At 40.3% G+C, this 15820-nt stretch overlaps 1 protein-coding gene across 1 annotated transcript in view; it reads right to left on the reverse strand.

Annotated features, from left to right (window-relative positions):
• Positions 1-5546: 5546 nt before the first annotated feature.
• The window catches only part of LOC137377680 (E3 ubiquitin-protein ligase Siah2), a 55507-nt gene continuing 45233 nt past the window's right edge, over positions 5547-15820 (reverse strand). The window contains exon 2 of the mRNA XM_068047596.1: positions 5547-10750. Coding sequence (XP_067903697.1) covers positions 10199-10750 — 552 coding nt within the window. The 3' untranslated portion in view covers positions 5547-10198. The remainder of the gene's footprint in view (positions 10751-15820) is intronic.

Below are 15820 nucleotides of genomic sequence, written 5' to 3' on the forward strand. Positions count from 1 at the left end.
CAAAATTCTAGTATGTTTTTTTAGTAATATAAATTCACAGGGCCAGTATCATGCAAGCTGATCCATTCAAGGGAATTAATCATACACAACATTAAAAAGCAATGGTCAAGGTAGAAATCATACTTCTGTAGCTGTTTTATTTAAATTAGTATACATCAGTTCTACCTTTTATTTTGCTCATCTGGCTTTAAAACTGGGACTGAAATGTGTTAATCTGTTACCACCCCCTTTAAGAAGAGATTTATTTTCCATTTTGTGATGTTAACCACACCTACCAAGAATGAGGCGTATTAATTTAGTCATATGGAACATTAACTTTAAACTGTTGCCAGACTGAAAAGATGACTTGTTTAAAGAGATCACAGCAGTTACTGAAAACATACTGCTCATTTGCAAACTGGGAGACAGGTGCCTGGAGAAGACAATGAAACTGCTCTCTGGTTCAACTAACCAGTTGGATTTAAAGGTCTGCAAAGGAAACCCGACCGAGCCCGAATGCCGGACCCGGAAGTGCTACCCGACCCGACACGTTGTCGGGGTCGGGTTGGGTAGCAGGCCTTTACCCATGTACTGATGTACAGGCCTGCTACCTGACCCGACGACATGCGCTATGTGGAGTCGGTTCGCACTTCCGGGTCCGTCATTCGGGCTCAGTCGGGTTCCCTTTGCAGACCTTTACCTCACATGTAAGGCTATCCAACAGTGCTTTAGATGGATTTTGACCGAAAGACGTGTTTGGAAAGCTAGTGTTCCAGACCCCCTACTGAGATTGAAAGAATTCACAATCCAGGTGGGAAGCTAGTCACATCACTGGCCTGCTGGCCCAGGTTTGGTCTGAATTGTGCTCGCAGAACAGTTTGATGTCAGACTGCAACTGAACTTGAAGAAAGACAGCACCTCCATTTCGCTCACTCTCTCACGAAAAGCAGAGACTGCAACTAGATTTCAAGAAGACAGAAAACCATCAAAATAAGTTTGAAAGAGTGTACTGGGCCCCAACGAGACAGCAATATTTAACTGCAACCAAAGACTTTACATCGAACTCAAAAGACAATAAATGAACTCCAGCTGTAGCTTCAAACCTTTCCCCTTTTCTGTCTCTATCTGCGTGTGTGTTCATTGCATATGCATGCTAGTGTAAACCGTGGCGCGGAGTCAACTCCCCCTTGGCCCCTTTATTCCCTTCACCCACTTGATCCTGGCCATCACGTGGGGCTAAGTCCTCTTAATTCAGGCTCAGGCTGGGTGTTTGGAATATCGGGAGACAGGAGAGCCACCCTCCGCCTAATCCACTGGCTACAGTTAATGGCTTAGCACAAAGGAGGAAACTCAGTTCTTTCTTTAACTATCAATTTACTTTATTCACGTTGTTGTACACTGTAAGAACAAGGCTTATACACTTGGTTAGACAAAAGCTTGCAACTCAAACTGGGTTATATAGTTAATAACAAAGCTAGCTACAATTGATAAACACACCCACTAGGTTCCTCTGACCTTTCCCTGACCTAGTCACAGAAAACAAAGGATAATACCCGAAAAAGGGGAGAGCTGACGCTGCCAGGCGTTCCGTTCTCTCTCTTTTACGTCGTCGCCGCGTTGCTCGCGTAGGGTCTTCCACTTCTGTGATGGTTGGTCTCCGGAGTTTCTCGCTGGCTTTATGCCCGAGATTCTCTATACTTATTCTCTTCCTTATCTCTTCAAACTGTGTTATTTCTTTCCGGTTGGTTTAGGCCTGCTCAGCTGGTTTGTATCTTCTCCTTATTGGCCCAGGCCCAAACACCCCAGTATCACACCGTGTCCAAATAAGACTCTATTCCTGTGATCTCTCCCTTGTCTCGTCACATAAATTAATTAGTTCAAACTGGTTTTTACCAGCACAGGCCAGTGTCTGAGCCCCGGTTACTACAGTTCATGAACTATCCAGCAGTTTGTAACAGACTCTATACTTCTTGCAGCCCCTGGCCAACACTAACATGGTCACCTATTTTTAGTAGTTTTAACCGAATTAGAGTTTTAAGGTTGATAAACCTACACCTTTCTTGTTTAAATCTAAGAAATCCTGTTTGGTTAATTTCTTTGCCATTACAATTGGAGAGCAGTGAACAAGGATTCATTGAGGGAAAGCTAAAAACACAGTGCTCTAAAAATTAAACCCCGTTACAGTCAAACCAGGAAAAGACTGACAGGGAACCTCTAGACCCCTTTCTCACCTCCTCATAATTTCATTATCCTCTGTGCTGCTTTATAGTGCAATATAACATTCAACTACCGTTTCCATTCAATACCATATTATCAGTGGAGGACTGGTGTATCTGTCCTAGCTCTATATTTTCATCAAAAGATGGAGCACAGACCCATAGATCCTTACTGTAACTCTCTACTGCCTTTCAAATGCCCTCTATGTCTCATATCTTCTGTTATAATGTAATGACAATTATAATTGTTTTAAATATTACTAAAAATGTTTTGTATGCCCTACTCCAGCTATAAAATGATCAGTTAATGGCTAAATACAGTGTGGACTGTGGAAAAGCAAACACTGGCATGCAGATCACATCGGTTCTGTTCAAAAGATTTACAGCCCTTTACAGAAGAGACAAAAAATGATGGTTGTATTTTTGCTTCTCAACATTGTACTAATTTATTGCAGTGAGAGTTATGTTAGCAAAGGTGGCAGCTAGTTTGCACAGCAAGATTCCACAAACAGCAATGATGTGAATAGCTAATTAATCTGTTTGTGTATTGATAGAGGGAAGAATGTTGGCTCAGAGATTGGAAACCTCCTGATATTTCTTCAAACTGGAAGAGGTAGGCAGGAAGCTTTTACCTGCGCAGCCTCCTACCAGGTTGCCCCCTTCATTATAAGGTTAAAGACCCAAAATCTGGGGCCCCTTAGACTCACCATTTGAGCAGGGGTGCGGGTTGATGTTGTTAACACTAAATAGGGTGGTTGTTAACACTAAGTAGAGTGATGTTCAAAAGTGGGTGTTGCCAAATTTAACCCCAAGTGTCAACCTTGATTCTGTGGTAGCACTCCTGACTGAGTCAGAAGGTTGTAGGTTCAAGTCTCACTCAAGACTTCAGCACTTTATTGAAGCAGTGGAATATTAAGGGAATGCTGTACTCATAGAAGACGTCAAGTCCCAACAAAATAATTGTCTGTAAAAACTCAAATTTAAAATGATCTGAATCAATCTCCAAATGAAGATATGTAAAGGCTGGATTGTCTAGGTGCACCTATCTTTGGGAATGCTTTGTACAGATGAGCAATGGAAATTACAGGACTATGGAGGAAAGAATCATGGCTCATCTATAGTTAAAGATTGCTGGTAGGAGCATCTTGAGCAATCATCGCAACACAAGCCAATACCCCCACTTGGTAGTATATACTTTCTTGAAAGATGGCTTGCTCGAGTAGCCTAGCTTCAAAACCTTTTCAAGGGCCAAAAACCGAAAATGCTGACAATCAGAAACTGAAGCAGGTTGCCAACGCTGGTTGGACACATTCCTGGAAATTTGATTACAGGTCACGACCAGTCTTTAGAATGGGGGGCAAGGATTGAAAAAAAAAAACCAAGCCCTTATAACCTAGAGTTTGGAAGCTGAAAGACTTAAATAAGGTCAGGATGCTGAAAATAACTAATATTGCAAAAGGTTCAGAAATGAAAGCACTATCCAGTAGTGTACTGTATTAATCCATCAACATTAAAAATATTAAATGATGGAAATACTCTGCAGTTCTGAAAGCATCTGTGAAGAAACAGACCTGAAACTTTAACTCTGCTTCTCTCTCCAGATACCACCAGACCTGAACATTTCCAGCATTTTCTGTTTATTTCAGATGTCATTAAAAACATTATCTGGTCATATTTGATAGTGGGAGCTTGCTATGCACAAATTGGCTGTTTCATTTCCTGCATTACTTCATTGGCTGTAAAACATATTGGGACGTCATGAGATTTGAGAAAGACGCTATATAAATTTAAATATTTTTTCTTTTACTCCTTTAAATAGTGCGAATTCTGCCATGCTCAGTCATCTGGGTAGGGCGCACCTCCATTGAAACGGAAAATAACACAACAAAAGACAATTTCATCATGTTCACACCAGGGATATTCATAATTAGGAACGAAGAGAAGCGTGTCTGGAGGAAAAGTGTGAGTGGACTGACAATATATAAAGGATTCTGGAGAGTTCAGTGCATCAGTCACTACTATAGTTAAGCTCAAGAAAATGATGGAATCAGTCAAATGTTAAAAACATGCCTATCCATGAACACAAAAAAATATTTTAAATAAAAATAAATTGCATAACAAATGAGCAATACACAATCCATGAATGGCAATCCTTACATGTCGAGGATAACGAGCCCATGGATTTTACTTAGTAATTTCACTAACTAGTTCCAGAATTTGAACACAGTTGAATAGGAATTGTCAGCCAGCTGATCCTGCTCTGCCAACATACTTCCTAAGAAGTTACAGCAGCAGAATGAGACCAGCTCCCAGGGAATTCCAGGCTGTTTAATAAAACTGCAGGCAGTAAATGGCTGGAAGCCTAAGGCAACTACAGGCAGAGCCTGAGCAGTAAGGAGGCAGGTTCCAGAAATGATCAGGAAGCATTTCAATTTCAGCACCAGCAGTTCTTACGCAAGATCTGCAAAGGCACAATATGCAGATGCTTCTCCAAGGTTGCTAGCAGGTGTGAGAGATCAATCTTCCATTCTGGGAAAATCAGTGACAATCCAGGACAGTCGGCAACCCTAGGTAGCATCTGCAAATGGAAAAAGAACATTTCAGGCAGAACCCATCAGAATATCAACATTTTTCTATTCTTCACAAATGCTGCCCAACTTGCTGTTTTTCTACTTCTGAAGGGTCACTGACCTGAAACGCTAACACTGCTTCTCTCTCCACAGATGCTGCCAGACCTGCTGAGTATTTCCAGCATTTCTTGTTTTTATTCCAGATTTCCAACATCCGCAGTATTTTGCTGTTTTTCTAGCCTTTTCTGTTTTTTGTTTTAAAATGTCCAGACTCTGCTGTATTTATTTTTTTCTTTTAAGAGCCATACTGTTAGCCTTAACTGTTGTGTTCCCTGTGCAAGGTAATCTGCTGTGGACCCACTTGCTCCAGGATAAGCCACAGTCATTTAGGTTGCTGACCAAGTATCTAAATGATTTTGAAATGCATGAATCTCAACTGCAAGCGGTCACTTATATTAGCCCTATCGTGTCTCGTCAATAAGTGCACTTTCAGCAACGGTCACTGAACAGCAAACAGGAGTAAGAATCCAGGCAATTTTTTCCCTTTTTTGTTCAGGTACATCACGCCAAACTGTAGCACCTGTATCATCATCCTAGCAGGGATGTAACATTGAAGATTCATGCTTGGGCCATTGTGGATACATCTGCTCCTCCACCAACTTTTATTGCCTTAAAAAAATGTCAACATACTTATCTTATTTGTAAGTATCTTCAGTGAGAAACCTAGGAAAAATTTAAGAAAATTATTGGCGGCTACGAATAAATAAAAACAATGCATGTGTAATATTGTAAATTGTTTTAATTAATTTATTGCAATTTGGATACAGAGCAAATAAAGAAATAGGTTATTTCATACTAGTACAGAACAGTTTTCCTGATTAAAAAGAGTGGTCACTTCAAAACCAAAGTTTTAACTGTGTTTTAACAGCCATTCGTGATAAGAATTAAGCAACTTTTTAAACAGAGAACTATTTGTTCTTGCAGTACAACAAAACATACATAAAAAGAAAACACAGCAATACAGAAACACAAATATATAAAACAAAACAGAAAAAATCTTGTACAATACAAATGTTAACACCTGCTCAACAGGAAATCCACAGTATCCAAATCTGAATTCAAAAATGCACATTAGCATAATTACCAAAAGTAATTTAAAAAACTCATACAGTATAAACTACCATGTTTGACAAAATTCAAAGCAACAGTCACCCTGTTGGGTATTTATTTGATTAAATTTACTCAATGTACTGCTGCAGAGTAAAACATGACTGTACTGAGCACACTCATTTCTATGTTTTTACTCTGGTTAAGTTCAGCTTTATCTTTAAAATGGCTGAACTGTCGGTCACCCATAAGTCTCAAAATATTAGTAAATCAAAACTGAGCACTGATTTACCAACTGTTCTCATGGATCAAACAATAGACTGCATTTACTATTGGGTACCTTCTATAACCTGCTTCAGTGAGGAATATTAATAAGGTATAATAGATCCACTCATATGTTAGCTGGATTCTTCATCAGTGCCTGGAAGGGTAGATTTACTTAACTTTAAAGGACACCATTCTTTAAATGAAGGTGCATTTCAAGTATTGAGTCAAGTTAAACCATACAACTGGTAGTGGGTGTGACAGGGAAGGGGTGGGTAATCAGAGAGTTGTCAGAAAGACTTTTTAGCCTCAACGCACTTGCTCCTTTATTGTTCTTAGAAGACTGCCTTCTCAGGTAGGTTGTCATTAACAATGACATCTCATCATTAGATGAAACCATAATGTGCTGTTTTGAAGTATGACAGATGGAGAGATGGAGGATAGGAAAAACATCCCTCTGATTACACTGGAAAGGAATCTATAGGTCAAGTAACAAACTGCATTAACATTTTAATTAAATTTGAAAGAGTCCTAAAAATGTGAAAATTTACAAGAAGAATGAATTTTTTAAAAAGTGTATTAAAAGCGGTTTATTGAAACCTCTGGAAAATATCCATTAAAAGCATAACCATGTCTGTACAGGTTGCCATTCTGCAAAACTGCATGCAGCAAAACTTACCCTGAAAGTAAAAACACCAGAGGGAAATTCAAGGGGAGGATGAAAAATGTAGAGTATTTTTCATCAAAAAAAAACTTACACCACTATTTAAAAAAAAAGGTCTCCCACATTATACCTCAATAGGGGTAAAGAATAGGCCAGGGATTGATGCAGAATATCACTAAGAGAATGCAGTTCTGCAATTATATTTAAGAAACAGAATTTGAAGGTATATGAATTATTGCTAGTTGCTGCCCTGGAGATATCAGAGAGCAACAACTGCCTTAAACTAGCCCAGGCAGCAAGTGCTGCACAGACTATTCTTTGCCAGCTGGTAGCAAATGCTGGCAGCAAAGGGAGATGATCATGTTCTTGGTGGAAAGATCCTGCACCCTTTTAAAACAAATTACACCAGATCTTGGGATATTAAAAGTAACTACACTTTCTTCACCATCGCATTATCCTCAACCTTTCTGGTCTTCAACAATGCACCTAATCTTTCTCTTTGCAAACCCTCACCTCAAACTGGTGAACTGCTAAAGCATTGTTCAAAGGAGACTGGTACCACACAGCCACAACTGCTGAAAAGGGCGACACTGCTTTGAATTTCACTGGTTTGTGTTTGTGGACTGCTGCCAAGACTATGTGCTTAGGTCTTCTCTGAAAGTGAGTCCCTCAACCCCTGATGGAGGAATGGCAGTAATAAACAGACACTAAACGAAGTAACAGAAGTACTACTACGAGTAATAACTTCCTAGCCATTGATCACCTTCTTTGGATCTTTTTCTAGTACTGTCAATACTTGGCAGCTGCACTAACCTCAATGCAGGCATCACATCTGTGGCTAAAGAAGCAGCATTATTAATAGGACTCTGGAAGTTTATTCCTGCTAGCGTGCGGAACCTATGCAAACGATATCCCGACATGGGTATCACTGACACTTTCTAATGGGGTACATAGCCATACACGCAGCATTTCGACAGAACATATCTGGAGTTGGATTCAGTGACTGAACTCTTAAGGGAATCAAAAGGTTATGGGGATCCAGCAGGAAAGTTGAGGTCAAAAATCAACCATGATCTTACTGAATGATGGAGCAAGCTCAAGGGCTGACTGGCCTACTGCTGCTCCTTTTTTTAAATCTCAAGATTAATCTGGTCAATTAGATAGGTTAAATAAAAGGTGTTCCATGTGTGTGTGTGTGCACGCACATCATTCATTTGGAGAAAAGTCTTGGGATGGTCAAAGTTTATGCATTATCATTCACTTAAAAAGCCATACATCATTTTCGAACAGCTACCTGTAAATAGGCGTTTAAGAGATTAACAATCTCCTTTGCTCGGCCTCCACAAAAGGCAAGTCTGCCACTAAGTTTTCAACAGGAACATTTTCAATATCCTAAGCTAAGATATAGCAAGCTCAGGGATAGCAAAGTCTCAGTGGTTTACATCAATGATTACATCATACCAGGAGACTTGTTTGGACCAGAATGTCATATATTTCACATTTTAGTTACATTTTCTCTTTAGTTTATTTGTGCTGTAGTCAGGGATTTGCCAGTTTGAGTTTCAAGCTGGAATAAATCCAAAGTATTAGCAGAAAGGCTCAACTGTTCAAAATCAATTGTAGCAGAAATTTTCTCCAGATGAAGACAGAAACTAGGCTAATCTAAATTCCTTTTTATGGGAGATGGCAGACTCATCAGATCCACATTGTCATTATAAAGCAAGGAAATTATAATTTAAAAAAAATGTAAAACCTGCTCTAGAAGAGTAGATATTCATAGTCCATGCCCTCACCTTGAAATGTATAAAAACAAAAATCTCCACTTGCTTTTGAATCTGAAAGCAGAATTTTCTGAAATCTAGGTGATGTGAATGGAAGCAGATGTGTGGAGACTGAAGCAACTGGGTCCACTATCAATGAAAACTGCACCCATAGTGATTCAAGGTATGTTGAAGGAGGTTGGTTCATAATCCTTTGAATAATATATAAGTTACAAGAGCACAACCATATGTGGAAAAGAGGGGGACAGAGTGCATGGAGGAGGCTGAGAGCTGATGAAACAAGGTGAAGTTATGTGTTCCACATTGCAAGTCTCAAAGGGATACAATGCCCCATCGAATGCAGCGTATTATGAAAAGTTGTTTTTATCTCCTTTGGGGAGGTGGGGAGAAAGAGAACAAAGATAATTTCCTTTACCACTACTCCACCCCTTTTTACATTTACAAAAATAATTGAAAATGGCCAACTACTCAGCATAATCGACTAAAGTAGATAAATTCTCAAACATGTGGTTTATCATGTCCTTGGCTCTCTAGTGTTCTGTTAGCATGTTGGTTAAATTCAAATCTAACTTAAAAATTTAATTTAGGCATTGCTTTGCTCAATATCATTTAGAAGTCAGCAAGCTCATTGTATATAATTCATTAATAAATACTGAGTGGCTCTACACAATTTTTCTAGTATTTCAATTTTTTTTAATTAAAAAAGTTACGATTGAATCCGTGAACCTGGCTGTGCAGTTCAGCCACAAAGCTGGACAGTGCACCCATGTACACTATATGGAGTACAGCAACTTCTCACATTCAGGATACAAATAATGGAACAGATTACTCAAAATGTCAACCTGCAGTCAACATTTACACATTTGATTAGACAATTTAATAACATAATTTGAATAGAACTTTATCAGATAGAAGTAACTGCATACAGGTATGATAGGGATTATAAAGTAAAAAAAACTGCAGCAGATGATGCTGAAGCTAGATTTATCCATGACTGCTTTAAGTATAAAGGGAACCCTCATTGCTATTCTTTGCAATTTTGTTCCCATCTTCTTGCCCAAAAGAAAACTACAACAAAACCAATTTGTCATGGCAACGAATAAAGAATAACCTTATTCCATGGCTCTTCACCATTACTGATCTTCATAAATAACTATTCAGATACTGTTCTCCTGTAGCATATTTAAGAATAGGCACAAGCATCTACTGGCTTTGCATTTTTAAGTACTGGTGTGGCGTATAATGTAGTTCTATACACTGGACCCGTATATAAATACATCTTGAATAATTTGCCTCAAATAATTTGAACTTACATTTCACAAAGCAGGAAAAGATGACAAAAAAACAGGGTTCAATCACTTTTCATTTATAAACAGCTGCATCAACTTGGATTTGTTTTGGTGTTTTGTTTCCATCTTCAGGCTTGGAGCCACGTGCTGAGCATGCCTTCATTGCATTCCATCACATGCACGCATGGAGCAGTCAAATGGGCTAGCACCGATTACACAGGCAAGGTGCTTAAAAGTATATAGAACTGCATTCTTCTGCCTACTGCATCCTCTGAATCGAAAAAACATTCCACTGTTAAGTATACACGCTGTATTATAACAATGCAATTCAGCACATCGAGATCGTAACGTTAATACCCAGGTTCCCATGATCGGCAAAAAGATGAGCTATGGAGGTATCAAAGACTAAGCAATCACTATTCATGATTGCTGCTGCAACCCCATCATGGATAGACCTCGGCGTGGCCTCCCACGTGAGGCGTCTACGGTTTCCATTCAGTTCCAATCTGTAGGCAAAGTTTTCAGCTTGCTTACGCGTGCCTATTAGAAGAACAATAGCAAAGAATTGCTGGTGGCCCTCGTACTTCTCTTGTTTCTCTAGCACCAGCATGAAGTGGTGACCAAAGCAGGACTGCATCATAACCCAATCCACTGCACCAGGAAGGTTGATGTCAGTTGCCAGAAATACTATGTCCTCCCCTTGCAGAGTTGTAATGCTTTTGTGTGTATGCATGAGGTGAGGCATAACTGCCTCCAATGATCCTTGCCACTTGCAGGAGGCTCCTGGGCAAGGGCACATGTATGGGCGAAATTCACACACCTCTTCATGTTCTGGCTTTTCCGTGTGGTGCAACGACAAGAGACAGCCAGCCGAGGCATACTGCATTTGGTGCCGGGGTGGGGAGGAGTAGGAGGAGAGAAAAGAATTTCAATTAGTATAATAAATACATTTAAAAGATGCACTACAGAAAAACATAAAACCTACAATCTTTGAACAAATTTCAGCACACCATTTTCAAGTCTTGTATAATTAAAATAAAGATAAGCATATTAATAAAGTCCAATATTCAATAAATATATATAATACACATATCTTTTACATGGTCAATTAAATGAAGGAATGAGTACTGAGGAAAAGTTGCACTACCACGTAGACAAACTACCTAAATTTAAATTGAGACTGTTTAGCTGGTTTGGCATCAAAAGGCTGGACAGCACCAAAGCTACTTGTTGCATCCTGAAGTGTCTATCTTTGTCGTGAACCCCAATGTACACAGGGGCTTCATTCTTAATTGTAACTGGTATAGTAAATGGAAAAGACCAAATAGTAACAGGGAACTCTTTAAAAAAAAAAGCAGCTCCCAAATTTTATCAGACGAGACCGACCATGAAGAATTGGAAGGAAGGGAAGAGAGGTTTGCGAGCAGAGGTTGTACTACTTTCAAAGAATAGGAAAAGCAAATTTTTTTTTTTATTTGTTCATGGGATGTGGGCATCGCTGGCTAGGCCAGCATTTATTACCCAGCCCCAATTGCCCTCAAGGAGGTGGTGGTGAGCTGCATGCTTGAACTGCTGCAGTCCATGTGGGGTAGGTACACCACTGTGCTGTAAGGAAAGGAGTTCCAGGATTTTGACCCAGCAACAGTGAAGGAACAGCGATATAGTTCCAAGTCAGGATGGTGTGTGGGGCTTGGAGGGGAACTTACAGATGGTGCTGTTCCCATGCATCTGCTGCTCTTGTCCTTCTAGGTGGTAGAAGTCGTGAGTTTAGAAGGTGCTGTCTAAGGAGCCTTGGTGCATTGCTGCAGTGCATCTTATAGATGATGCACACTGCTGCCACTGTGTGTCAGTGTTGGAGGGAGTGAATGTTTGTGGATGGGGTGCCAATCAAGCAGGTTGCTTTGTCCTGGATGGTGTCGAGCTTCTCGAGTGTTGTTGGAGCTGCACCCATCCAGGCAAGTGGAGAGTATTCCATCACACTCCTGACTTGTGCTTGGTAGGTGGTGGACAGGCTTTGGGAAGTCAGGAGGTGAGTTACCGCAGTGATCTGATACAGTCATCTGCTAAACTTCCAAGTTTATTTGTTTAATGTTCATAGACAAATGAAAACCAAAAGTAGAATAGCACGGGAAACTGTAGGGCCTTAAAATGAACTTGGTACTATTTAAAGCTACAATGCACAAACTATCAATGTAAACTAAAGTCCAAAGGCAGACTTGAAAAATCTTTTTCTAGTCAACAGAAACAAGAAAGATAAAAGCAAAATACTGCGGATGCTGGAAATCTGAAACAAAAACAAGAAATGCTGGAATCACTCAGCAGGTCTGGCAGCATCTGCGGAAAGAGAAGCAGAGTTAACGTTTCGGGTCAGTGACCCTTCTTCGGAACTGACAAATATTAGAAAAGTCACAGATTATAAACAAGTGAGGTGGGGGTTGGGCAAGAGATAACAAAGGAGAAGGTGCAGATTGGACTAGGCCACATAGCTGACCAAAAGGTCACGGAGCAAAGGCAAACAATATGTTAATGGTGTGTTGAAAGACAAAGCATTAGTACAGATTAGGTGTGAATATACTGAATATTGAGCAGCAGCAAGTGCAAACCTGAAGAAAAACAACCTGAAAAAAGAGTGGGTAAGCAAACTGAACAAACTAAGATGAAATGAAATAAATGCAAAAAAAGATTGTAAAAAATGTAAAAAAGGAATGTAAAAAAAAAGAAAAAATAACTAAAAATGACAGTAAAGTGGGGGGCTGTCATGCTCTGAAATTATTGAACTCAATGTTCAGTCTGGCAGGCTGTAGTGTGCCTAATCGGTAGATGAGATGCTGTTCCTCGAGCTTGCGTTGATGTTCACTGGAACACTGCAGCAATCCCAGGACAGAGATGTGAGCATGAGAGCAGGGGGGAGTGTTGAAATGGCAAGCAACCGGAAGCTCAGGGTCCTGCTTGCGGACTGAGCGGAGATGTTCTGCAAAGCGGTCACCCAGTCTGCGCTTGGTCTCCCCAATGTAGAGGAGACCACACTGTGAGCAGCGAATACAGTATACTACATTGAAAGAAGTACAAGTAAATCGCTGCTTCACCTAGAAACAAGAAAGACATTGGAGGCAATGCAGAGAAGAGCCAGAAGGCTGGTCCGAGCAACAGAAGGTTGAGCTTGAGGAAAGACTGTCCGAGAGGCAATCTTAGCAGTACGCAAGATAGTTAAGGAAATGGTAAATAAGGAATAATATTTTTAAATAAATTGCAAGTGTAGGACAAGACTAGGTCAAACTAGATAAGATAAATTTAGTTAGGACTGATCGCACAAAGTTCATCACACAAATTGATCAACAGATAAAATGGATTTCCAGATAAAGCACTTAACAGCCCAAGCCTGGATGTTGTCCAGGTCTTGCTGCATCAGTATGAGCCGCCGCGAATGGTGCTGAACATTGTGCAAACATCCCCACTTCTGACCTTATGCTGGAGGGAAGGTCATTGATGAAACAGCCGACGATGGCTGGGCCTCAGATACTACCCCGGAGACACTCATGCAGTGATGTCCTGGAACTGAGATGATTGACCAACAACGACAACCATCTTCCTTTGTGCTAGGTATGACTCCAACCAGTGGAGAGTTTTCCCCCAGATTCCCACTGACTCCAGTTTTGCTAAGACTCCTTGATGCCATATTAGCTCAAATGCTGCCTTGATGTCAAGGGCAGCCACTCTCACCTCACCTCTGGAGTTCAGCTCTTTTATCCATATTTGAACCAAGACTGTAATGAGGTCAGGAGCCAAGTGGCCGTAGCAGAACCCAAACTGAGTCAGTGAGCTGGTTATTGCTGAGCAAGTGCCACTTGATAGCGCTGTCAAAAACCCCTTCCATCACTTTTCTGATGATCGAGAGTAGACTGATAGGGTGGTTAATTGGCTGGGTTGTATTTGTCCTGCTTTTTGTGGACACATCCATATTTTGTAATGATATATAAAATTGGGGCAATCTGACACAGGATTATTTGAATCCGGACTTGTAGAAGACTTAGATGGCTTTTAGAAGATTGGGATTTAACCATAATGGAAATGGTACTACACCCATGAGAAGGTATCAAATATAACCTAAAAGGAAATTAAGACCCGATGAACAAGATAGAGCTCCCCACATCGAAGGCAGTGACTCATGCCAGAGTACAGCTATATAAACATCTATACGTCTTTAGTACTTTCCATTCATCATGCATGAACCTAGAAAGGACTGGGAGCCAAGTGCCAGGAAAACACAACATACCAAATGAGAAATATTAATTCATCAGTTAGAAACTTTCTTTAGACTTTTAACTGAAAATAATCCAACAGTAACTTTAAAAAAAACTGGCAGCCAAGATGGCCACAGCAATTTGCACCTGAAACACCTTTGCACAAAGGCCCAACTGCTTGCTCTAAGTAATTGAATTACCTAGAATTGCTTTATTAGCATGGCAGTCAAAGCCACTTAAAAATACACAGTGTGAATTGGATGATCTGGTAGTCATCGGCTGAAGCTGTATTCTTGAAGTCCTAGCTGGTCAAAGTGCACTTTATGGTTGGCCTGACACATTGACTTTGAAAGAGCAAACCCCTCCAAATGTAAATAATGGCATCGTGGAACCTGTGGAGCCAATTCTGAAGCTTGTATCTCATTAAAAACAAAGGGGATTAAGAGAACCATATAACCGACTGTCCATCTCTGAAAAAAACAGGAGTTTTGTTACACTCACAAAAGACAAGCAGTAACTGAGATTGCAGCAGCAGAGAAAGTTGTGCGCTTCCCTTTCTCTCTTCCCAGAAAACATTAAGTTTGAAAACCGTCTGCGACTGTGGAACCACCAAGCCTACAAACTGCTATAGCCAACAAGCAGCCGAAGAGAGCCAACTACAATTCTGCCTTCAAGAACACCCTGAGCAAAGCAGGTCAATCACAAAGTGCAGTTTGACCAACTAGGACTTCAAGAATACAGCTTCAGCCGAGGACTACTGGATCATCCACTTCACAGACTGTGTATTTAAGTTCCATTTATTCTGGACTTTAATCCAACCACCAAATCTATTTTCCCTCTATAATCTATATGTGTACGTGATTCTAGTGTGAATGTGTGCGTAAATATCTAGCTTTTTTTTTTAAAAAAAGTATTTTTAAATCGGGGCTCAAGTATAATAAAATTACCGCTTTCTTGTTTAAATTCAAGAAAAGCTGTCCGATTGGTTCTTTCACGATCACAGTAAAGGTAAAAAAGGTAAAACATGAGGCGGCGGCCAGCACAATCACTGTTGAAAAGGAACCCTGTCGTGGTCAAATAAGAGGAAGGGCAAGAAGGGAGCCTGAGATCCCTCCTCACCCGGCCGTTAAACGTGAAAAAGACTTGAATTTATATAGGACCTTTCATGACCGCAGAGTGCCCAAAAGCGGTTTACAGCAAATGGAATACCTTTGAAGTGTAGTCACTGTTGTAACGTAGGAAATGCAGCAGCCAATTTGTGCCAAGCACAATCTAACCCTTATACACATGCATTTACAACAGAAGTCACTAAAACTGACCCGAAGCAGAAACTATAACAGATGTTGAGCTTGTTCTTCACTTCCAACAGTACTCAGTACAGACGAGGGATCAATCACAAGGCTCCCCTAAAAGACTTGCATTTGTATAGTGCCTTTCACGACCCCAGGACATCTCGGAGTACTTAACAGCCAATCAAGTACTTGAAGTGTAGTCACTATTGAAATGTAGGAAGTGTGGAAGCCAATTTGCATACAGCAAGCTCCAACAAACAGCAATAAGATAATGACCGGATAATCTGTTTTACTGATGATGCTTCAGAGATAAATATTAACCAGACACTGGGGGACACTGGGTGGGGGTCTTTCCCTATTCTTCAAAACAGTACCATGGGATCTTTTACATCCACCTGAAAAGGCAGACACATTATA

This window comes from Heterodontus francisci, chromosome 15 (assembly GCF_036365525.1).
Source record: "Heterodontus francisci isolate sHetFra1 chromosome 15, sHetFra1.hap1, whole genome shotgun sequence".
NCBI classification, from domain to species: domain Eukaryota; kingdom Metazoa; phylum Chordata; class Chondrichthyes; order Heterodontiformes; family Heterodontidae; genus Heterodontus; species Heterodontus francisci.